Source organism: Centroberyx affinis, unplaced genomic scaffold (assembly GCF_046629955.1).
Source record: "Centroberyx affinis isolate AG114_WGS23_722 - 3 ecotype Tasmania unplaced genomic scaffold, CSIRO-AGI_Caff_v1 ptg001467l_1, whole genome shotgun sequence".
Classification (NCBI taxonomy): domain Eukaryota; kingdom Metazoa; phylum Chordata; class Actinopteri; order Beryciformes; family Berycidae; genus Centroberyx; species Centroberyx affinis.
The window spans coordinates 77,878-102,528 of record NW_027279936.1 but is presented as its reverse complement, the minus strand read 5'-3'; the positions used below and the strand labels follow the sequence as shown (position 1 = coordinate 102,528).

At 42.5% G+C, this 24,651-nt stretch overlaps 2 protein-coding genes across 2 annotated transcripts; both read right to left on the bottom strand.

Annotated features, from left to right (window-relative positions):
• Positions 1 to 38: 38 nt before the first annotated feature.
• Positions 39 to 14,860, bottom strand: rps6kal (ribosomal protein S6 kinase a, like). Its single transcript, XM_071526839.1, has 22 exons — positions 14,605 to 14,860; positions 11,878 to 11,937; positions 11,636 to 11,752; positions 11,470 to 11,551; positions 11,252 to 11,332; positions 10,612 to 10,691; positions 9,766 to 9,872; positions 8,119 to 8,156; positions 7,602 to 7,744; positions 7,398 to 7,468; positions 7,137 to 7,225; positions 6,791 to 6,855; positions 6,269 to 6,371; positions 5,992 to 6,116; positions 5,615 to 5,737; positions 4,715 to 4,804; positions 4,444 to 4,602; positions 3,841 to 4,002; positions 3,547 to 3,623; positions 3,324 to 3,441; positions 2,203 to 2,343; positions 39 to 1,324 (listed from the first exon to the last, which is right to left on the bottom strand). The coding sequence occupies exons 1-22, from the start codon at positions 14,665 to 14,667 to the stop codon at positions 1,199 to 1,201; spliced, it is 2,220 nt and encodes a 739-aa protein (XP_071382940.1). The 5' UTR covers positions 14,668 to 14,860; the 3' UTR covers positions 39 to 1,198.
• Positions 14,861 to 15,623: 763 nt separating this feature from the next.
• Positions 15,624 to 23,523, bottom strand: hdx (highly divergent homeobox). The gene is made up of 11 exons (XM_071526836.1): positions 23,422 to 23,523; positions 21,789 to 21,934; positions 21,234 to 21,380; positions 19,740 to 20,945; positions 19,601 to 19,657; positions 19,263 to 19,409; positions 17,783 to 17,981; positions 17,619 to 17,698; positions 16,654 to 16,743; positions 16,241 to 16,363; positions 15,624 to 16,130 (listed from the first exon to the last, which is right to left on the bottom strand). Exons 2-11 carry the CDS (start codon positions 21,852 to 21,854, stop codon positions 15,861 to 15,863), a joined length of 2,385 nt encoding a protein of 794 aa, XP_071382937.1. The 5' UTR covers positions 21,855 to 21,934; positions 23,422 to 23,523; the 3' UTR covers positions 15,624 to 15,860.
• Between the last annotated feature and the right edge of the window lie 1,128 nt (positions 23,524 to 24,651).

The window sequence follows — 24,651 nt, the reverse complement described above, 5'->3', positions numbered from 1 at the left end:
GACTCTGACCAGAACAAACCAGCTCAGTCCATAGCAGATGCATGTCAATAATGATCTTTAATGTCAATATATACAGAACTTGAAAGAAAAATAGAATCTTAAAAATTAAATGAAATAAATACAATATGGTACAATTTCCACAATGTCTTTTTGAAGAGATATCCATGGAAATGATCTTTTTTTTTTTGTTTTTTTTAATAACTCAGCTTCTCTGGTTCGACGGGGTGCGTCCGTCCCCCCCAGGGAAATCCCTACAGCTCTCCCACATGCTCTTCATCTTCATTATCTTCATTACATTTTTAGCAAACTAGCATTTGTGTCATCGTTACCACATTCTTTCAACTTTGACCTCTAGAGAGTATCTTTTTCTATCTGCAGCATGTTTTTACCTCTTGATACATTGTTCGCATCACAAAGTAAGTGAGGGAGTCAGACTGCAAATTTTAAGGAAAGAGAAATACAGGTCTGTCCACACATGCATTTATGTTAGCGAAAGTGTTGGTGGATGATTTCGACTCTGGGGGTCTCTTCACAGTCTGCCACAAGCAGAATCATATCTTTTTGTATATGTGCATGAGTGTGACAGCTGCTCCCCGCAAGGAAACAGCCTGACAGTCTCCCCCAATCAATATCATCTCGCCAATACTCTCGCGCATAAACCATTACTTCACTTGGAGGAAAAGAAGTTAAGAGAGCGAAAGCAAAGAGGGAAGGAAAGAGAACTGAGGAGGAGAGGATGGCGAAGTGGAGATGAAGAGCAGTGGGGGGGCACAGTTTACCGAAGCAGCTTTGAATCAGCCAATCACAGTGAAGGAGAACATCAGCTGGTGCATTTCTTCCCCAGATAAAGAGGAAGAAAGAACGAAAGGCGAGGAGGGCAAGTGCATATGAAAGCAGTGGAAATAAATACAAGTCTGTCTCCCCAGCAGTAACAGATATGTGAGCTTCCCTCTTCCTCTTCAGCTGACGTCCTCACCATGCAACCTTGTCCAGTGTGTGTGTGTGGGTGTGTGTGTGTGTGTGTGTGTGTGTATGCCGGGTGTGTCAAATAAATAGATTAAAAAGGGAGACATTAGGGTCGACTGGCCAGGGTTTGGGGCTTGTGTGCGTATGTTTGTGTATGAATCTGTGTATGCGTATGAGCAAGTGTGAGGTCAGAGTTAGGGGAAGAGCTGTGTGTGTGTGTGTGTGTGTGTGTCTACATGTCCGTTGAGGTGAGTTTCTTCATGCTGCGTCTCTGGGCTAGACTGGATGCTGCCACAGGCTCCAAGACCGGCTGACTTGTCTTCTGGCTCAGCGCTGAATAGGTGGCAGCCATGGCTCCCTGTGAAACAACAACATGGATAATTAGCTGCCCTTCAAGAAAAAAACAACAGGGTCAGAGAGACATTGCGTTACATTTTGTGCTTCAGCCAGAACAACTTACAATGAATGCAACAACATCATTACAAATTCCTACATCACCAAAACTATAAGCAACCATTAGCAAAGACCAAAAGTGTAAGGGCCCTTCGACTAAATGTGATTGATTTAAGTGACTTTGAACATGGTATGATCGTTGGTGCCAGACACGTTAGTTTCTGCACCTCAGAAACGATCTAGATTTCACAAAGAATGGTGTGATAAACAAAGAACATCCAGTCAGTGACAGTCCTGAGGGCGAAGATGCCACATTGTTGAGAGAGGTCAGAGGAGGATGGGGAGACTTGTTCAAGCTAAAAGGCAGACCACAAGAATGCAAATCACAGCACACAGCTCCGATGGCCTGCACAGTCCCTAGAACTCAGCCCAATAGAGCCCCTTTGGGATGAGGTGGAATGGGATGTTTGCAGCATGAAAAATCTGCAAGAACTTTGTGATGCTGTGTAGTCAGGATGGACCAAGATCTCTGGGAAACGTTTCAAGCACCTTGTCGAATCCATGTCTGGAATAATTCAGTTTACTTAGGAAGCAAATGCGTACCCTGCCCAGTACTAGCTAAGTGTACCTGATAAAGTATGTCTTAGGACAGTTCAGTCAGTTCAGTAAAGTAAATATTAACTTATTTCTCCCAAAGCCAGCAGTGAGAGAAGCGTTTGTCCTGCTTGCTAACCTGTTGCAGACTTCAGACTGTAATGGAGAGTTTGGCTGTTGTGGGGATCAAAGTTATGGCGTGTCAATGACACAATAGCTAATTAAGTTGAGACTTCTGGTCTTCCTCACCTTGACTAGGTGTGGTGCGTCATGACGTGTGAGCTGGAAGTGCGGTAGCGTGTCTCTGCAGGTGATCCAGGCATGCTTTAAAACCTGCTCTGCTGTGTATCGCTGGTGAGGGTCGACATGGAGCATATGGGAGAGCAGGTCCTGTAAAATATAAACACACAGTCACTAAAGCATATCAATAGACTATTCACTTATTTTAAAGTGTATTTAATATAAGGCTACATAGCATGAGTGGCTGTTTTTTTTCGTCTTTGATGGTTACGCTAATGATTCGATCAAAAATGTATATACATAACAAAAAATGCTCTGTTGTTCAGTCCTACAGCGCAACCTGAAGTCAATTTTTGTCAGTACCTCCACAGTCTTGCAGACCCTCTACTGGGACCTGTTATTGCTACATCGGTGGCGTTATGGGTATGCAAGTCAAGAGTGTGTAGTCAGTTTCGCCTCTCAGATGTAATGTTTTAACATGTCAGTCAATCTCAGCTCAACATGCATAGACCAAGGTGGTAGGATGACATTGAATGATGGGCTACAACTCTGCTCAATGTTGAATAACTACATAATTTATTTGAGACCTTGCAACATAGAAATCCAAATAGGATCAAATCTAAATATTAAAGCTGGATTTTAACAAGGAAACAGTAAACATGTCGTCCCCCACGAATGATGAAGTCCCCACCAGGGCAAATCAGTAACAGCATGTCACCTTGTTTTGAGCTGTAATTGTTCCCCCTTGGAGTAATCAGTGTAATTTTGAACGCTGGGAATGCAGCGATGTGATGCATAATTTCCCCAAGTTTCATCAAAATCCAACAAGTAAACAAATGTTGTATACCGCCCCCCATTAGGTCAATCAGTGGAATTTTAAAAATCCCACAATGGAGCAATGACACATCATTCCCCAAAGTTGTGTGACGGTCTGACAGACTGCAGCCGAGCCATAGTCCCTCCTGCAATTTCATTGTGGGGGAAAAAAATCCCAACCAATGTGAACAATTTACTAATTTGGACTTTTCCCAGCATGAGATGTCCCTATTCCTTCGAAAACGTGCTTTAAGGACACACACCCCTTCCCTTGCACACCAGTGTGAAGTGACAGTGTGTGTGAGTGTATGTACCTTTGAGGTGTCTGATACAGTGTCCCAATTGCCACCAGTCAGAGAGAACTTTCCAGAGCCTATCCGGAGTAGAATCTCCTCTGGTGTGTCGTTGGGTCCATTAGCAAACGGCGTGTACCTGACAGGGAGGTAACAGGAGAGGTGAGGGAGAAAAGAAACATGTAATCACATCACACACAACATTTCATAGATTCTGGTGTATGCAGAATGAGCATAGTCTTACCCTGCCAGCATGGTATACAGTAGAACTCCAAGACTCCATATATCACAGGCTGCATCGTAACCTTGCCGCATTAGTACCTAGACACACACACACACACACAAACCATTAGGGACTTGTGTTAACGATGTGAATTCTGCAAAGCTCTCCTTTACATGCTACTCTTCATTCACTGTCGATTTTATATTATCTCTCTTTGTCCATCTCTATCCCCCTAATTTCCAGGTTTCAACCCTTACATTCCTCCTCCATGTTTTCTCTTTTTGGCTGCCCTCCATCATTTCTCCTCTCTCTCACCTCTGGTGCCACAAAGTTGGCTGTGTAGCAGGGGGTGAGGAGGAGGCCGTTGCCCCCCCGGAGCTGCTTGGCGAAGCCAAAGTCACAGATCCTGATAGAGTCAGGATTCCCCGAGTCGTCCATGTACAGGATGTTGCTGGGCTTTAGGTCTCTGTGGACCACCTGGGGGGGAGGGAGAGAAGGCATGAATGGAAGGAACAGAGTAGATGAGAGATGAACATGTGCTTTAAAGGCCCATTCCACAACTGCAACGTGCCCCCATTGTCCCACTACTGGTTATATTTACATAGTGATTTGCAGGAATAAAGATTAATTATGAAATTTGTAAAACAAGTAGTATTTTGTAAAACAATGGATAAAACCTGTATTCTGAGTTAGTATGATTAAACAAAGTTCTAAAAAGTGTTTTTCTCCCCCCATCAACAATTGAAACTGTTCAAAAACATATGTGAATACCCCAAACATTTACAGGGTCAAATGAATTCCTGATAGCTTCTGTAAGAAATGATCACACTGATGGAAGACAACATTTCAGCAGAAGACACAGAATCCCTCACATTTAGAAACACAAACATTCGTACACAAGCAAAAGTGTTTCCTTACCCCTTGGCAGTGGAGGTAGTCGACAGTCTTGGTGATGGTGTAGAGCACAGCACTGGCCTCTCTCTCAGAGAAGAACTTCTGCCTGAGGATCTTATCCAGCAGCTCCCCTCCCTTCATCAGCTCCGTCACCACATACACATACCTGCCCTCATCATACACCTACCACACACACACACACACACGCACACACAAACACAGCCTGTCAGTATGATGACGAACAACCTTTCAAAATTTTACTGTGTTGAAATGCTCACACACAAATGCTACTGACGTCTTTCAGAGTGATGATGTTGGGATGCTGTCCGTATCGCATCAGGATTTCAATCTCCTCAGAAGGGTCCCTCTTACTTTTGTCTATAATCTAGGAGACACATGGAAAGACATGGAAAACATCAGTTAGCGTCAAAACAAAGACTGAGGTAGCCGAGTCAAATGAAAACATCAATCTACTCAATAAAGCATTCCCCAACAGAAAGTTTAGAGATGTCACTGTAACATGGCTTCAGCTGCCGTGTGAGGCTGTGCTGCCCTCTGCTGGCCTGTTGCCGTCACTAGCCACATTCAACATGATTACTCCTTTTTTGACAGTTGAACACACACTGAGGTTGGAAAAGTTCCATGACTCAACATTCCTGTGACGCCAACACATGGAAATTGCACATTCACACTGTAGTCCATTGATCTTTATAAAAGAGAGTACCAACACAGAATTTAGTTCCTCAGGAGATACAAAAAAGAAGAAAAAAAACTCAACCTGCTTTGCTACACTGATCAATGACAATTATGGGAGTCCTCATAGACTTCAAATTGGCTTAAATTCTGTTAAAAAATGTGATGGCAGATTTTTTTTTTATTTAACAGAAAAAGAAACACAAAAGAGTACTGAAGAGGTGCTGACCATGGCAAATGGACAAATCTTGATAAAAAAGGTTGCCACACACTCATAGCCTCAGTGCATTAATGATTTAATGTAATGTTATTTAATATAATGACATATAATGATCATTTTGCCCTGATGAAGACATTATATGTCAAAACGTTGATGTTTCAATGCTTTGAGCGCTCAGCAACCTTATTTCAACAACAATTTAGAAATTACAATAATTAGAATTAGAATCATTTTAGTTTAATTAAGATATCCTTCGTGGCTTGTCTTGTGGTGTGTGGTTACCTTCACAGCATAGTCCATGGCAGAGACTCGGTGTACACAGCGTTTACAGATGGAGTAGGAGCCGACCCCTATGTCCTCCTGCAGGTCATACAGGTCTGAGAACTGGGCTGAGCCCCCATGCATCTGGCAAGGACAGGAAACATTAACTGTCACTGATAGGAACCTTGGAGTGTGAATGTGGATTGATAGAGTACTACAGCTTAAGTTGGGTGTAAGTTGAGCTAGAAAGAGTATGAGGAGTAGAAAGTGTGTGTTTGTAATGTAGATGTATAGTCCACTACAGTGTGTTGTCGGTGTGTAAGCTACTACATCTCTAATTAACCTGTATAACTTGTGGGATAGGAAGTATGGGAAGTTGACATTATGTGTGTGTTTACCTGAACTATAGGCAGTATGCTGAGCAGCGGGGAGCTTTTGTTCTCATCCAGAGGAGCTGGAGCAACAAAGCTGAAGCCTTTGAAGAGCTGGTGGGCGTTAGCACTGGGAGGGATACCTGGGGAATCTACATACACACACAAAATGTAGAATACAGACACACACACCAATTTTGGAGTTAGTTGTTTTCAGTGTCAAACTGTAGTTGCCATGGCTGCTCGAGTGGCTTTTGTTTTTGAGCTCTGAAGTGTGTACGCGTGTGCGTAGGTGTACATTTACCTTTAGGTGTTTTAGCGGTGAACTCGGGGTCGAAGCAGAACGTGTCATCTGGTTTACCTGCTGCAGGCTTGAACGGGGGCTGGAGCTCTCTCCTGTACAGTTTCTGTTGGGGATACAGGCACACACACACACGCATATAAACGTATATACATATACATTACAAATAAAACCCTACCACAGGCTTGTTTTTGTTTGAGAGTGTGTGCGTGTGTGTGTGTATGTGTGGGAAAGAGGAGCCAAGACCCCTCCCAGATTAACCCCCTCCTATCCCTCTACAGCTCAGTCCAGCCAATAGCGTCCCGCTGGCTCTTAAACACTCATGCAGGGCTATTAGTGCACACACAGTGAGAGCTGGCCCTCCGCCCAGACACACACAAACACACACAAACATACTTGGCATGGCCAAGACCGATGGCCAGTAGTCACTCAGCCAACCGTTTGGTTAGGTGTGAATCTTCAGCAGAAGCTGCAGAGTTTCATTTGTGTGTATCTGTGAAGAGAGAGATGTGTGTGTGCACTCACATTCCAGTCGATTGTGGAAAAGAAAGCATGTCGTTTGATCTCCTCCACTCCATCAGCCCCTGCCCCTGAAGACACAGATCGTTAAGGTTAGGTTCACAATTAGCATTTCTGGCGCACTCCTTTTTATTGTTTTCAAAGGGATAACTCATTCACACATTTTTCTCTCAGTGGTCTGTTTGCAGCATGTGTTTTAAGCGCATGCCAAAACGGTAACAAGCTCAGCCTAAGCAAGTGGTGCGACATGAGGATCAACGCACCCCGCTTTCTTTTATTCTAGCAAGTGTGCATCACCTTGTACACTGCCTTAGTCCTACACACACACGCAGTCTGGTGTAATGTGCCTTACCTAGTCTATTAGAAGGGTTCCGTTTGAAGAGCATTCTCAGCAAACTCTGGGCTTCAAAACTTAGGAACTGTGGCATTCCCAACTTAGCTCTGGAGAGAAGAAGGAGCAGAGAGCAACAGGTCAAGACAGACAACAAGAGAGGCGCCTGAGAGGCTAAAGAGTTGGTTAAACTACACCCAAACATCAGCACCGATTTAGTGAGGCTCGTCTTACTTCTGTCATGTTTTGAGTGTCTTAATGCTGCAGTGCATAGTGACTCACTTGAGAATCATGTTCATGGTCTCGTTGCGGTCTTTCCCTTGGAACGGTAATGTCCCTGTCAGCATTTCAAACTACAAACATACACACACAGAAAAGAATAAATTTACTGAGCGCCAAATCTCCTAACCAGTTTACGTTAATAACAGGAAAGCTGAGGTCTTGCTTAAAATGGGTGTGTATGTAAACATGTGTGTGTGTGTGTACCATAAGTACTCCCAGGGACCACCAGTCTGCGCTCTGTGTGTGTCCTCTCCTATTGACCACCTCAGGGGCCATATACTCCACCGTACCACAGAAGGAATAAGCCTTCTTATCAGCATCCACTGACTCTTTACTCAAACCAAAGTCTGCAAGACAATGAAGCAAAGCGGTCAGGAAAAGTCACACATTTAGATACACGGGTTATTGAACAGCTCAAATGAGGAAATCCAATAGGAATACTCTGTCCTGTGCAGAGCTATAATTCTTTTAGGTACTGGCATAATGAAACATAAAACAATAAGTAATTGAAGAAGGTCAGTCTGTGGATGATAATGTGTGTGGCAAACCTACTTTTTAATGTAAAAATAACCCCCCAAAAAAAGTCTCAATTACAAGCAATGCACTTAGTAGAGATGTGCCTCTGTAAGATTACTCCTTGCAGAAAAAAAGAAGTCAAACACTGGATGTGCTTTACCACAATGTATCATTAAGCCAATAACAAAGCTAGAACAGCACATACCTGTTAACTTGATATGTCCAGCTTCATCAAGTAAGATGCTGAAAAACAAGAACAGTTTTCCCCCAGAGTTGAGCTTTACACAGATAATCTGAATAAATATTGTTTACACCAAGTAAGCAATAACACACACCAACAGTATTTTCAACCCTCTCAGACTATTGTTTTCTGCTTGTATCAGACCTGTGCATATTTCAGAGGTCTTACGATTTTCATGCACAATCTAGTTCTGGAGTTGTTTTCGAATGGACTGGTAATTATAGGAATTAGTAGAGCAGAGTAGGTCTTTCAGAGCCACCCTTTTCTTAGAGACAGATTATACAATTATTCAGGCTAAGGGAAGGTCTGGAAAAGACTGGAAGCAGCACAACTAAGTAATGAATAAAAAAATGAACTATATATGTGACAATTGGTAGGGGTCTATGAGAGAATATAAGGCTGGTGCCATTGTCTTATACTACACTGCCTATTCTCTTGGTGGAGTTCAGAACTAAAATGACTTATGAAACATGAACTGAAGGGTGTGGTGAAGGTTGATGTTTACTCTAAGTAATCTCTGTTTAGGCACCAAGTTGGTTGTTAAGTACTATAAAAGGTTAAAGCTAAAAACCACTCTAAAACAATTATCTGATGTTGCACATTAGACTATGAAGAAGTCTCTCCAAAAGCTAGAAACACGAGAGCCAAGTCTGCAGTGTCCCTAAGTGACCCTTTGCGGAGCTAATAAATGAGAGCCAAACTGGTGATTTATGGACATGAGCACGTCTTCAGGTTGAGAAATGAACACCATTCCAAAATTAAGTTTATTTGCTTTTAGAGGATGAAAGAAACGTTCTCCCATTTCTTGTCAGCCTCCCATTTACTGTCAAAGGAAAAGAAATGTCTGTCGATGACATCTCCTATAAAAGTCTTTTATAAATACATGAGTAATATGCCAATTCTCTTTTAGCACGATTTTCTCTTCAAGAGATAACACCAGCATAATTTCTCTTTTAGCTCTTTGAGACTTGCACACATACAGTTTACATTTCTCATGTGTGCCATTAACCAAAACTTCCACATGCCATTGCCTCTCAGTCTATTCCACACAGCATCAACAAAAGTGCTTGATTGAGAGACATATTTGATTAATAAATAAGACTGAATATACAGAATGAACTTCAAGAGTTAATTTCAAATTCTAAATTTAGACCTAATTTTAATCAAATGAAAAGTAGTTCCATTCCACTGACTCACTGTGCATATTTAGAAGCTCAGGGTCGGGTTTATAATGCTCACGCTTTCATCTGGCTGACTCAACCACAAGAAATAAATAACGGTGCATTTCTTAAAATATTTTCCATAATACATGCTAATATTAGAGTCATAAAGTAATATTTGACACATTCATCTTCTTTTTTAGGAAGAATAGGGTATGCCACTCAAGCAAGCACTGTGAGTCGACATATTGTTTTTCATGACATCAGGAATAGAATGGAAGTCTATGGCATCTAGAAGAAAGAGCATGCGACACAGGCTGTAGGCGTACATGTGAAAGTCACCAGTACTTTTTCTGCTTGTGAGAACAGATGTTGGTAAATTACTAGGCTGTGAGGTGAGTTTAGGATGTGAAAGATCAGAGACGAAGGGTAAGAGGTCTGGGGGTCATACTTCTCTGGCTTGAGATCTCTGTAAACTATGCCCAGGTTGTGCAGATGGTCGAGGGCCAGGGCCAGCTCTGCAAGGTAGAATTTCACATCCTCCTCTGTAAACATAACCTGATAAGAACTGGACAAATTTACTCTCTGGACTCGGAAGGGGAAAGAAATACAGCAGCAAACAATTCTTCAGTATTAAGCTTCAATAACCACAAACAGAGAAAACATAATATTGTTATCATTACAACAGCAATATATCAAATAGGCTACACAATTCAGCAAGCTGTTGATTTGACATTGCCAGCAGCTATCTCCTTGGTTCTTTGACATGCCTTCAACAGAAGATCTATCTAGAGAACAATCAGATCTTGCGTGAGTTTCCTGAAAGCATTTGAAGAGAACTGATCTGGGCCTCTAAGTGACAGGCAATTGATGATCTAAGTGCTAAAAAGATTCCAAGAAAAGCACTCTGGCTTCCAGGCAGAATTCAAATCTGAATTTCAGTAAAAAGCAAAACCTAAAACAGGAGAGATAAATGACTTGACAGTATTGCTAGATTAAAAAAAACCCACAAAAAAACAAATAAGGTATTATTGCATATTGAATGTGCGCCTGTTCCATTTGTAGTTGTCATCTCAACAATTCCTTAGCGTTTGTAAAAGTATAATGTGGCATCTGTAATCATGAATTTAACAAATACATGTTTTAAAAGTCTCTGTGGGTTCAAAAAAGGCCATTCAATTTTTTACTGAGGAGGACATACTCTGGTGTGCATTTTTAAAAAGATACAAAAATAAATGTGTAAATGTGCTTTCAAATGACGGATAATGAGATGCAAGGCAACAGGAAGTCAGCTTACCTCTTTGGATAAGCGAGTGAATACATCCCCTCCCCTGAGAAAGTCCAGTATTAAATAGAGTTTCCCTTCTGTCTGAAAGGCTGGAGAGGCAAGGGAGCAGAGTCATCGACATACACACGCATAATCATATTAAGATATCATTTGGGATACTTAAGTGTTCTGGTTACGAGGTGATGCATGTAAACACCATAACTCACTTACATACTAATATCCGATTATTAGCAAACCAAATACGATAACTAGAATACTGTATACTGGTATTAGTTGGGATATTAAAACTGTAAACACCTTATCTCATCTCCTGTTAGTCCCATTCACAAGCTCTGGCCCAATTGCTTGCAGTTTGTAATGTACATGTTCTATCTGTTTTTTAATTAGCCTTGTTTTATGTACATTGTGTCCTTTGTTAAAACTGCTCTGTAAGTAAACTTGACTGTGGTTTGTGTACATTCTGTTTTCGTAGTAACATCCATTGTCTGGTATGTAAACAGGCATGTTTCGGATCTGTATATGAAGATGCACATATACAGCTTATCTTGAATCCTGAAAATATCCCTTAAAATCGGGATGCATACTGTTATACTGCGTGCATGTAAACGCACTCCCCAACATCACAACTGTGTGTTTTTCATTCTCTTACCGTAGTGCAATTTCACTATGAAGGGATGATTAACTTCCACTAAAATGTCTCGCTCCATCTTAGTGCGAACTCTGTCCCTGACTGGAGAGACAAGACAGTGACAGGGACAGTGTGAGAGAGAAAATAAACACAGAGGACAGAACATATTGGACACTTTGCAGTTTGCACTGTGGTGTTTTTGTATGGAGACAGACAGATTAAAAACAAATCATTCATACCTTTCAAAGATGCCTTTTTCAGAACTTTCATTGCATATAACTGACCAGCATCTGGACCCAAAATCTTCCTGACAAGAAATACCTGAGACAAGCGAAAATTAGAACGACACATAGGCCTATGAACACACTGATGAAGCCATTTGAGCGGTCTACTGTGTTTCCTCACCTTGCCAAAAGAGCCCTGGCCCAGGACTTTGAGTAGTTCAAACTGCGACGGGTCGGCTTTCTCACAGCCCTCTTTCACATGGTGGGTGATAGGAATCTCCTTATATGCCCCCTCATCCTACACACACACACATTGCGAAAGTATGAGGCAGCCACACATGGTTGCATGCATATCATCTTATTCACACACACACACGCACGCACAAAGACCTCACACGCCAGCCCAAGCCACTCATTACTTACACAGTGCGTGAAAGACTCTCCCTCCTCCATGGGCTCGTCCATGATCTGATGTCCATTGACCTAGAACCAAACCAACACAACTCATCAGAGGAGTCAGTAACAGTAAACATTCTGACAAAGCCTGTGCATCCTGGCTTTCAGCTCAACAGGAATATGACTCGTCAAAAAGAACCTGCGCACCTGCTGCACGCCCACATGCATGATAGAAGATTCAAGCGGCAACACAGATGAAATCGATGAGTCACATACAGTAATGGTGTGCGTTTGCTTCTCGGACTGAAGCGCTGTTTGTTTTCAAACAATATGGAGTCCATACTCTAATCCTGTCCAGCTGTCCAGCTCTCATCCTGTCTCTATAAAGCCCCTCATTATTAGCATTCTAGCTTAATCCTCAGCCAGAGCAAAAACAACATGTCTGACTGGCTCTAGTCTAATGTTTGCGAGGGCTGCAGTCAGAATTCAGTCTCTTGAGGATAACTAGGCCCTGCCTCTTTTAGGGCTCGGGTGGCATTATGCCTTATTTGACATGACCACAGAGCAACATGCTTTGTTCTACCCAGAGCAGCATTTAAAAGGCTGTTTTACGTAAGCATGCACTGTGATGATAATTATCAGTAGAGGAATGTCACTTCTATGTCACTTCAATGTCACTTCTTCTTCATTATCTGCAAGGGACTGCTATAATGATATCCAATTCTATATGTTTCAGTTCTGCACTGAGGCTCAGCCTGCATGATGTATTCAGTCCAGTGTGTTTGTGTGTGTTGAATTCCATCAAGCCTCTGAAGAGGGGGATGACTCATAGCGCTACGCAAGCCCACTGAGGGGGTGGAGCCACCAAAATACACTCACACATCCACAAAACATAGACTATAAACCACTTTCCATTACTTTAGCATTGTAGAAGAATGCTAACGACCTCTACGAGCAAATAGGTTAGCATATGGAGTTCATAGCAAGATATAACACAAGACAATGCCAAAATGGATGCCTTGGTGTATCTGTAAAGTATAGCATCTAGGCTAGTCAATGCCTGGGCTGTGCTTATGTCATAATTCACACATAGATTTTCACTCCCACCTTTACTGTGGCTCATCATGGCTTGTAAGTGAGGAGTGCAGCCTACACTTGCAGCACAGAACCAGGCTAGCCTTTTTCAGCCATGAGAAAAGATCTCTAACAGCCATGCCATACAACATACAAGCTGATGTTATAATGGTATGGGTTCGATTAAATATCATCTTCAAAGTCAACAACTGATTATGGGCTAATCAGCCAGGGTCACCACTAGCCCAGTTTAAACTGACTATATTTGATGATGACTTCTGTGTTGAAGAACCTCCATTTCGGCAGCTTTCAAAGGTGCAGCGTTCACGGAATAGCAGATTAAACCACCTTTTTCGTAACCAGAGATGAAGAATTTTTAGTGTAAACGAATTCAAATTTTCAGCAATATTTTGGGCATAACAGTGTAATGAATTATTCAATATTACCATGCCGCCCACATAAGTTAAGGTCCTTCCACAGCTTGGCACGGCCCGTCCAATGATTCAGAACCCTATGGTACAATTCTCCAAAACTACAACTAGAACAGAATTTAGTTTGATAAAGACTGGAGCTCAGACTTGTGTGTTTCAGAAGCCCTTCTGTTGGACTTTAACAGTCACACCAGTCCGACAGCCAGTCTGGAGACTAGGTGTGAAAGACTGCAAAGAATCCCAGAGATGGAGAGGTTTAGGATGTCAGGTTGGCTTTGCTGAACACACACAAAAAAACCTTCATGGGGCCCATGCAAAAGCAAACTAAACGTTTCCATACTAAGCATCAGATCATACAGACAATGTGAAAGCCTTTGAAAAGTGTCATGGTTTAATTTAAGAAGGCTTGAATATGATGTGAAATGAATATAGAACTTGCTTTCCCTTTTCTATGTTGCCATATTTGAACATGGTCGACAGAATATCATCTGTCGTTTGTGTGCAACAAGTTCACTTTGCTAATATAATGGATATACTAACATTTATGTTGTTGATCAGGTTCATTCAAATTTGAGTCATTACTTAGCCTATAAACACCAAGCTACAATAACAGCATCACCAATTTCACTTGTGCTGACAAACCAAACCCTCGGCTGTGTTGACGTGTGGACAAATATAACCTGGCTAACGTTAACCTTGGAGCTAATCTAACGTTATTGAAACAGATTTTTGACTTATTGCAAATGCCTACAACACGACAATATTTCCAACTCTTCGTTAACTAGACAGTGGGGATTGAACAAAAACTTGTCTCCAAGTTTCAAGTAAGCAAGCTGTCAGCTAGCAAGCTAACTACTTGCTAATGCTACAGCTATACACTGGTTGATGTACTGAGCAACTTGGCTAACGTTAAGCTAACGTGAAGCAAACTCCTCTTAACAAGTGTAATAAACAAAGGAAGAGAAATGGACTTATATCATTGGACACAGGGTCCCTCTCTGGAGAAATTAGAGCCATGGAAGAACCCTGGACATACAGTTGTCCAACTAACAATCCAGGCAGCGCAACAAAAATAAACATCTAACCAGCTGTTAGCATTAGCTAGCATGTTAGCATGCATCATGGTGCGCTGCAGGTCGTGACGCGAATTCCAGCCGAACCTCACAGGGCAAGCAAACTCAAGGAGACAACACAAACCAAAAATAATCTAATACAAAATAACATACAAACCATACGATTCTCAACTCACCTCACTACTAACGCTATTTACCTCCATCTTGTGCCAGGATTCCTCTGGCTGGGAGAAAGGCATCGTAGTCCACCTAGACCCCCGCTCCACGTTGCATCTCTCCCCTATGTGGAAGTCTGGATATTCCGCTTTGATGATCAGATACAAGCTGTACGACTGTGGACCACTATCAGGGGAGGACTGGGGGTCGGTGTGGCAATAGTTGATGTTGTTGACGGGACCATACACTCTCCGAGCGCCGCTACCCTGCCATAGATGCGAATATGGCGGCTACTGTGGTACCTGAACGTCAGTGAATGAGAGTTTATTGACGTAGCTATGACGCAATTCAGTTAAGGATTTCCCCCATCCAAACCAAAGCAACAAATCTAAAGGCAGGGGGAGGGAGAGGACGGGTGGCGTGGGGACTTGACTTACTGTGTAACATGCTTGCATCCGGATGATACATAATTGCTTCCGACTGACACGGTTTCTGCTATTGTGACCTGCACGCACAGCTTAATTTATAATTAACACAGCTGCACATGGTATGGCAGCATCATATGTGATCATGAGAGTGCAAAACGGACACATCCTGTGGTGAGATATGGCCCACTATTCATCTGAGCCTCTGATCTTAAGGGTGTAAGTTGAATGTTTTAAAGCCAACTGTTTCATAAGCCTGTCCATCCCTCATCCAAGTGGAAGTAAGAGGCTTACAGCTCATCCACTTTCTCTCTAGCTCGCACTCGCTCTCTCTCCCACCCAACCACCAGCACTAAGTCTTTGTGTGGTGAGGTACATTAAAGCAATAGTCAGGCCTATACGTCACCATGGTGTCTATGCATAAAAAAAAAACACTTCTTCTCACAACTTCTCTGATGCATTGTGGGCTTCCACTAACATAAACTGATATGACAGCTTCCAACCAAACTTTATGCTCACTTAGTCAGCAATGCATGTGGCTAAGAAAAGGACAGTGTCATTCTCCTTTGTCATTGAAACACACAGCCATCTGGATAAGTTAGATAGAGGTCGTTTATTGTTCTCTCTGGGACGAGACCAGAGCAAGGCGAATGATATGCAGTAAAAAAGGCATTGTCAGCCCAACAGTCATAGTGAAGCATCAATCCACAGGCACTGGGCGTGGAGCATGAGTTTATCTGAGTGTATGTGTATGTAAGACAGAAGTATCCCTCTTGTCCGATACCTGCTTCCTTGTGGAGTGTGGGAACGTCTGTATGAGTGCGTGTGTGTGTTGATGTTATGCGAGACAGTCACTCTTGTTCTGTAACGGCTTCTTCCAGTTGCTCCTCTGATGCAGAGGGCACGGTGACTTCAGTTGTTGAACCGTCTTTGTTTATGGTGACCAGTGGGAAATCTTCATTTGCTGGGACTAGCGAGGGTTCTTCATTGCTTGCGGCGATCGTCGAGGATTCGTCGTGGTCAGAGGATGTTTCTGTTGACATGACAGCAGGCTGGCTTCCTCTCTCCGGAGTCATGTTCCAGTCCTGGTCTGCAGGCTGAGGTAGACTGGCCATGATTTCCTACAAGCACGCACACAATAATGGGACTCCTGTTAGAAATTTGTAGCTGATACATCAAGCTGATGTTCGGACGGGTTCTTGTTGGTGCGTACACGTGATTGTGAAAGTACCTGCTGTTTCTCCAGGTCGTTGTTCCTCACAGCACTGAGCAGGCTCTTAGTGAAGCTCTCAAGCTCGTAGTATTTCTGTTTTTGGTTCTCTAGCTCGTGCTCTAGGAACTGCACTTCCTCATGCTGAAATGGAAAGATTTAAAGATTTTAAAACTTAATTCAGAGCTTGACTTCTTTGTGAGTTACAATGCTTTTCATTTAGCGCCACACTGACTCTTCAGTCCAGGCACTTCTCCTACATGCATGCATACACACAAATACAGAGCAGTGAAGCATGAACAGTTCAATTTGAGAAGAGGATTATGACTGTCGCAGCCAGTTTAAGCATAGTCAACAAAGCACTGTCCTGCAATATATGTCATACTTGGGGTGTGTGTGTGTGTGTGTGTGTGTGTGTGTGTGTGTGTGTTCACCTTGAATTCCAGCAGGCTCTGCATTTGCTCCATGTCTGAAGCCACTATTTCACCATCATCATCATCGTCCTCATCGATTATCTCGATCTTCTGTTTAGAAAACACACACCACATGATTCATCAGTTAGTGAGATCAAATCATCGTGACTGGAATCATGGAGAGTGAAAAAGGGAAATAGACATATGACATCTCAAAGGAATCTGTGACCCTGTAAAAAAAGCTAGTTGATCAACTCTTGTTTGTAGAAGTCAGTGGTGACAGACAGTATTTTGTACACTATAGTGCTTTTGAGATGATGCAAAGCTTGTGCCTGCTAAGCATACAGTAGTTGAATAAAATATTGGACACACAAAGGTGAAAACTGCTAATATTCTTCTCATTGCACTACGTTGATTTAAAAGGTTATTTGCCAAATATTGGTGTATTCTATTAAATGTTGAATCACAGGATCAGAGGCAACTCAACACCATTTACTAATCACTCCCTCATTGGCTATGCAGTGAGGCAATGAATAATGAATAGTAAACTAAATAAACTTAATAAAGCATCACACCAATTTAACATACAAACAATATGTATTGGGCCGCACACTCAAAATGTAGAATAAAAATGTATTTTCTTTCAAGATGTACAGTAGATGGTTGTATATCTGATCCTAACTGCTTGATTGAATGTGTTGCTCTACAATGGCAATATGTAAGTGATCAAGCATAATGAGAAAATGTGTCGGTGTGAATATATATTTGATTGATGATTGGTGAAATGTTGCCAATATGCCAATATAAGCTTATAAGCTTAAAATTAGACTGCAGAATCTCAAAATGTGCATGCACAAGCATTTATATATTCTCAACGAGCTTTGGTCCATTTTATTTCAGTATGAACATTACCCCCAACTGCCTCCATTCCAAAGTGGTTCAATTTAATGAGGTTGTACTGTTATATCAAAGAAATAATGAAGTACCACATTATTGGCCAATGGAGCAGCATTACACATATCTGTTCCATCTTCTACTTCTCTCTGGTACGAGTCATTGGTGCCATCTAGGAGAGAGAACACCAGATAAATGCCATGATACATAGTTTATACAGAGGTTTGTGTGCATGTGTACGCATCACTGCACTCACCTTCAGACAAGCAGAGAGATCCCCCGTCATTCAAGTCATCTCCGAGCTCAGGCGTTCTAAGCCCCTCCTCGTCGGGGCTAAGGGCCAACGGAGATTCGTTTCCTGGGGATGAGGTTGTGAATACAGCAGGCCCACCTTTAGGTGGAGGGATTTCAATGCCCATCAGGCGGTACTTCCTTCGTCGGTTACTGATCCATGTCTACCAATCAGAAAGAGCAACACATACTGCGGTAAGTGACAAAGTAGTGACTTGAGTTGCTGGCTTTTAGGATGTCTGCTGTAAAAAAAAAAAGGAATTCTAGGTTTATCAGCCAATTTTCCACCAGACTATTATGTTCAATGTGATGAATGTCTGTGTGAGTCAGCAAAAAGAAAAAAATGAAGCCTAGCCAATGACAGTGGAGCAGTTTTAAAAGGTTTCCATCACATCATCTTTCCTTGTCGTCACACCTTATCCCCTTTTGTGGACTGAATATTCTCAAATCTGTAACCTTGACTCGAATACCAATTGTCTTACTCTATTAATAAATAATAATAATGTGATAATCTTTTGTTCCCTATAGGGAAATTCTCTTTTCAATTATTCCCCTTCAGGGAGGTCAGAGTGCAGGGTCGGACACAGAACAGCACCCCTCAAGCCAGAAGGGATTCAATGACTCGTTCAACGGCACTTAGGGAGAGCAGATGTCTTGTTTTTTTCCTTCCACAGGTTTTCAGAAACCGGTGGAATAAAAGTGTTTTGGGGATTCCAACATGGATGCAAGTGGACTAATACAACCAGAGAACCTGAGAGTCAGTGTTCCTTAACATTTTCCTCATCTAAATTAGTTTCACATAGTTTTCCAGACCATAATTTTGGAATGATAGAAACATTTTGGTTGGTATTCAACATAATGTATCCTGATAGTGGCTGGGCAATAGGTCTGGTCATCACTGTATTGCTGAAGAGTATTCTTCTTCGCAACAAATATCCTGGTATGTCAGATGACAGTGGGTCTTGTGTGCATCAGGACTGAAAGACCATATTTTCCACATCAGCATTGCCACTGTGGCCCTGAAGTATAATTCCATTACTTTTCTACAACTTCCCATAACTAAGTTGCGGCACTGCATGACCTAAATATGTTACTCCTCCCTGGTTTGTAAAGTTGTTTTTTTTAGCTCAGAAAATTTCTCAAGGGGTGGCCAGACAATGTAGAAAAACAGCTGAAAACCACCATCTAATGTAATAAATGTGTGAAAAGGGTTAGAAAATACAGTCTGGTATTTTCCTATAAACCCATTTGTAATATTCACTGACTCCCCCAGAGAATTTATCGAATTCCCTGACTTTCCCTGTCTGGAATACACATCTAAAAATGCCATGATATTCCAGAAACTCTATTACCCAATGTTTTCAATACCTGGAAATTATGAAACTAACCTTCCATAATTTGAGACTTTTCAGACTTTTCATTACTAACCCTGGAGAGGTGGTTACCTTGACTATCTCAGTGTCTACGTTGAGCTGGTTGGCTGCAGCGGTGATTTTCTCCCTGCAGACAGAACCCAGGCTGGTCATGCCTCGGTCCCAATAGCGCTTCAGCTGGATGAGATCCCCATCGCTGAACTGGGTCCGATCCTGCAGCTGAACACAGAAAAATCTCTGCTCCACTACACAACACGTACCCTGGTCCTAAGCAGACTCCTAACCTGCCCAACACAGTCCAACAGTAGAGTGAATGTGTAATAACCGTACAGAAACCTGTTACTTTTTAATGTTTGGTCCTAGTTCAGATGTTCAATACCTTGTGTTAGGGCGAACTAATCAGTACTTACTGTTCTCTTCCTGGAGTTGCTGACGACCCAGGGGGCAGCAGACACACTGACTGAAGTCTGCACACAAAGACAGACACAGCCAGGTAAGCGTCTGAATTCATTTCAAGGACACTGGCAACAACAACAGGACCTAACCTACCTGTGAGCTGGATTCCCCTGTAAGTGAGGTCTGTGTTGTGAGGGAGTAGCTGCCCTGGAGAGCTGTGTTGCTGTGAAGCGGTGCAGGTCTGGAGCTAGTCATAGGGGGGGTGTGGCTTCCTCTCACCACAGACAAGTCAACCCTGGATGGGCTGGCTGACGTCTGCTCCCTATGGATGTGGGTCTGAGCGGCCATGTTTGCCAATTCCTCCTCCCTCTGCCACTCATCTTCTTCATCTGCAGTTTCCATGGCAATGGAGAAGTAGTGACTGGTGTCCAGAGGGTGGGGCACTGGCCTGTGACACTCCTGGCCTCTCTGAGTAGAAATAAGTCCTGGCCTTAGTACATCCATATCTGCCTTTTCTGACAGGGTGAAGACTTGCTGGATGCGGGGTGTTTGGTCGGAGGAAGGACCAGAGTTTTGGATTGGAAGGGAGACCCGAGCCTTCAGTGGGGCAGGCAGTTGAGGTTGGGGGTTAGAGTGAGGTCGGGGCTGAGGCTGAGTCTGGGATTGGGAGGAAGAGGACCAAGGGCGAGCTTGCACTGCACCATACTGCCTAGCCCAGCTGTGAGGTACCACCCCTGCTCCTGCTCCTGCACCTGCCCCTGCCTCCCCAAGGGAGAAACTCCCCTTCCTTGCTACAGTGTAGACTGAGGGCCCTGAGGGAGAGGTGAGAGATGGGGGCTTTCGAGGGAGTGAGGCCAGCTTGGAGTGGAGGGGGGAGGAGCTGGAGCTGTTCCTGCCGTGTAGTGACTGGTTAAGAAGAGATGAGTGAGCTTGTGCAGACAGCTCAGGGTCTGAGTGAGATGGGAGGGGTGTGGGTCTTGGTCGGGAACGAGGGACGGAGTTGAGAGAGTAGATCCCTGTCAGTATGACGTCATTATTGTTGTTGTTGTTGTTCCCACTGCTGAGGGGAGAGGACGAAGAGGGAGAGGAAGAGGATGACGAGGAAGAAGGGAAGGACGAGGATGGAGGGAGAAGGTGCGCACGATTCTGGATGTTCCGAGCTGCAGCCATTTCAGCGGTTAGCATGGCTCCCGCTACCAGAGCCCCTCCTGCTAGGCTATGATTGGACAGGGCCCCTCCGGCCATTGTGTGATTGGACAGAAGTCCCCCAGCTAGTCCGTGACTGGATAAGGAATGAGACATGCCTCCATTCTGGTCTGCCTTGGACGCTAATTTACGTCTTTTGTTGCCAACCCATGTCTGTAAGGAAAGGAACAATCAGTTCAGTAACATCACTATAAAAACAATCAGCAAAGCACTTGAGGGACTAGTTGAATAAAGTAGAGATAATAACTCATGACTTTGCACTAGCAGAACTTCCCAAGGAAGAAAGCACAGCGGACTCAATCTCAATCTCCTCATTCACTGCAGCATCACATGGGCGCCCCTCATAAAAAACAGAATGGTGCAACACAAATTATAGGGAAGAGCTCTCTCTCTCTCCACTTCACAAAGACACACGCACACAGACACAGTTTATGACCCTACCCGGACCACGCTGAAGTCCAGTTTCGTCTCCTGAGCACATTGCAGTATTAGCTGGAAGCAAGCCTTGCTCTGGTTGGTCATTCCGTTATCATAGTAACGCTCCAGGATCCTCTGCTGTTCAGCTGTGAACACTGACCGCAGGTTCATCTGAGGGGAAACCACATGGATAAAGAACCCCACAAACCTAACACTATATAAGAACCCACTACCAATCAGACCCCACTGACAGAAGGATATACAGTTGTAGGAATCAGTTTTAGCTTTAATAAGGCAAGCATTCACTGTGACCCGATAACTTCATGACTCTTGTGCAAATTTTTTTTTGGAGATGTTTTTGCAGACAATTTAATTCCAAAACACTTTTTGAAATATTTTGCTATCTGAAATTAATTTATCAATATTTCAAAAACCTCAAAACTGCAACTAAGATGACACATAATTATAACAGCAACCCACGTGCTTTGCTTTTACACCAGCAATCATTTTGTCAGTCAGAGTGTCACTTTTTCAAATGGCAGCTATCTCATTCTGGAATGCAACTCTTTCTATACTCACAGTCTGCAGGCCACGTCTCTCTGGCCACGCTTCCATTCTGCTACTGGAGGGGAAGGGGGCAGCCATGCAGGCCAGAGCAAAACCTCTGCTCTTCTAGGTTAGGGCAATCTTGGTGGTACTCATCCTGGCTCAGTGCACATGGCACCCTGTTGGGAAACCAAGGGGGGCGACATGGTATTTAAGAGTGTAATCCAACTAACTGTGAGCACATTTCTGTAATCAATACCACAGGAGTCGAATGCTCTTTTCCAAGAAATTCAGTAACCAATCACAGTTTTGTCACACTGTTTACAGCTACATAACAATATATTATCATGTAATAGCCTATATTGTGAAATGAAAAAAGTAATAGTATCCACCGTGGATCTGGAAAATGCATCATTGTGTCAATCAGCTATGACTAACCAACTGTGTAACATCAATATCACAATTATCAAGCTAATATTATATGCCTAGGTTACAAATGATTGTTCTCCTTATAAAACCAATACATTTTAAAAGGGAAACAACTCTGTCATATGGAAATGTTTCTTAATTACAACTTAATTTCTGATATTGTGTCAAAATCATATGACTAGTTTTACATATAAAATCAAATATTATATATATTATATATATTTAAGGCTCTTTTGACAACCAGCCCTGTAGGGATAATAAATCCAAAGCAGTTAAGCAGCCTCCAGCCAGCTTTGAGTACTTTCTAAACATATAAAGTTAATCTAAGTCTAGGTCAAGTAAAATATTACAGGCTTCAACAGTGAGATGAAGGCTTCTAATGAGAGCAGAAATCAGCCATAGCCATCATTCAACATAATAACAAACGTGTATGGAAATGTAACCAAAAAAAATGCAGCGACACCCAGAGATAAATATCCGACTTTTTGACATTGCTTTCAATACTTTTTATTGTTTTAAACAAATAGAAAAACTGATAACTGAGGCCAAATGTTATTGATATGTAATACACATACAAGTTCAGGCTAACCTGTATATTGCCAGGAAACCGAGTTGGACAGAGCGAGAGAGAGAGAAAGACAGAGCTGTGATGAAGTAAAGGCTGTTACAGATCGCTTGAAAACTGCGGTGGACAAGTTTGAAATATAGTTCTTATTAACGTTAGAGGTTTTGATCATAAACAATGTCACATACGGGAATGTTGTGCGACCAATAAGCATCAAGCAGGTTTATTATTTTGGCAGGCTGACTGCGCATGGCCACAGTCAATATGGAAACACTACGAAGCGAATTGGTGAACAAAATGTGGCTACGTCAGTTCAGTACGCCACCAGGGTAACAGCTTGGAGATTCAGAAATAGAAATACCACACAGGAAACGCATGCCATAACTTTACGACTGAGAGCCAGACAGTAAACAAACCGGGTAAGCGCTGTATCACAACAATGGCCACACAGACAGCCTACATTAGCTTGCAGGCCCGGGCGGCCATATCTAAGCTAGCATGTTAGCATTAGCATAGCTTCCCCAATGGATAGCTGCAGCTAAACTTTTCCTTCAAATCTCTGATTTCCCGACCCTGGCATGGTCACTCTCGCTGACCCCGGTCTCTAACGAATACGAACAAAAACAGGTCGACACATCGTGGCACGAAAATTAAAATCACTTTCGTACGTACCCTTTTGATGTCAAAATCAGACGAACGTTCGAATTCAGCAGATTTCTTCACCAGTCCCCTTTGCTAGACAATGAAATCAGAACGTCCGATCATCAATTCTAATCATGATTGTGACGTGTTTGCAGACAGGAGCCAATGGGAGCTCAAGATCATGGCTGTGACATTCGCAACCGGCTGAAAACTGAGCACCGTGGTCCCGCCCACCATTGACTTTGTTGAGATGGCTGGGAGGAACAGGAGGAGGGAGGTCACAGCCATGGAACGTGATAAACTTTGGCTGTGAAAAAATGTTTGTTTGATCACCTGAATAGGTCAAACTAGTCTCTTCTGAAGTTTTAGTTTGGTCTGCTACTAAAACGGTGTCTGTGTTTGTGTTCTTATAAACAGGAACTGTTCAAGCACTTTCTAGTTTCACCATAGGTGGGGTTTCAGCAAAGGCCTGGTACATGCAATAGAGTCAGAATAGAGTCAGAATATAGCCTATATATATATATGTATATGCTATATATGTTTAGATTTACATTTTTTAACTTTTGATTAGGCTAGTTATTAGACTTTACCAGTAACTAGAATATATAATATAGGCTATATACATTTTAGGCATGTTTTGTTATTTTACAATAAACATGTATAATTTTGATAAAGTATTGCATTATCTTTATTACATCATTGTGTGACTGTTTTGTTTTGTTCTAACTGAAACATATGTAGTACTGCTTGGAAAAAAAATCTATTTTATTCTATTCTATTCTTAAACTAAACATAAAATTAGGCTATACCACATCTACAGAACTTGAGAGTGAATGCTTACTTAAGAGGGCCTACCTTTATAGGCTAAAAAAAGAGAGAGAGATAGAGGGGGGGGGGGTGTTAAGATTTGCTTATGCAGATCATGTATAAGCGTTCCAGCAGCAATCCAAACCATTAGGCAAACTGGGCAATAAATGTTCTCTCCTCTAAACCAGGACGAAACAAACACTGACCCTTAAAAGGTACCTTGCCTAAGAAGAGAACATAAACACAACTAATGAGTGCCATATGTTTTCATTTATATGACTTCCCAACTCATTGCAGTTTACTTTGTGGAGCGACCTTTCTGTCTGAATGGGAAATATTCACATTAAAGCTACATGTCTTAGTTCACTTTCAGTTCAAAGAATGTGTTTTCCGCACTGTATCAGTTCAGTAATAACAATAAACATAGTTCATCCATAATCTCTCCGCTTTGTT

Coding starts and splice junctions, on each gene's coding strand:
- rps6kal (XM_071526839.1), bottom strand. CDS start 14,667: ATGCCTTTCTCCCAGCCAGAGGAATCCTGGCACAAGATGGAGGTAAAT. Junction 9,873..10,611: donor TCACTCGCTTATCCAAAGAG/GTAAGCTGACTT, acceptor AGTTCTTATCAG/GTTATGTTTACAGAGGAGGA. Junction 8,157..9,765: donor AGAGATCTCAAGCCAGAGAA/GTATGACCCCCA, acceptor CTTGTTTTTCAG/CATCTTACTTGATGAAGCTG.
- hdx (XM_071526836.1), bottom strand. CDS start 21,854: ATGGCTGCCCCCTTCCCCTCCAGTAGCAGAATGGAAGCGTGGCCAGAG. Junction 19,658..19,739: donor CAGGGGAATCCAGCTCACAG/GTAGGTTAGGTC, acceptor CTTTGTGTGCAG/ACTTCAGTCAGTGTGTCTGC. Junction 16,364..16,653: donor AGAGCCTGCTGGAATTCAAG/GTGAACACACAC, acceptor TTTCCATTTCAG/CATGAGGAAGTGCAGTTCCT.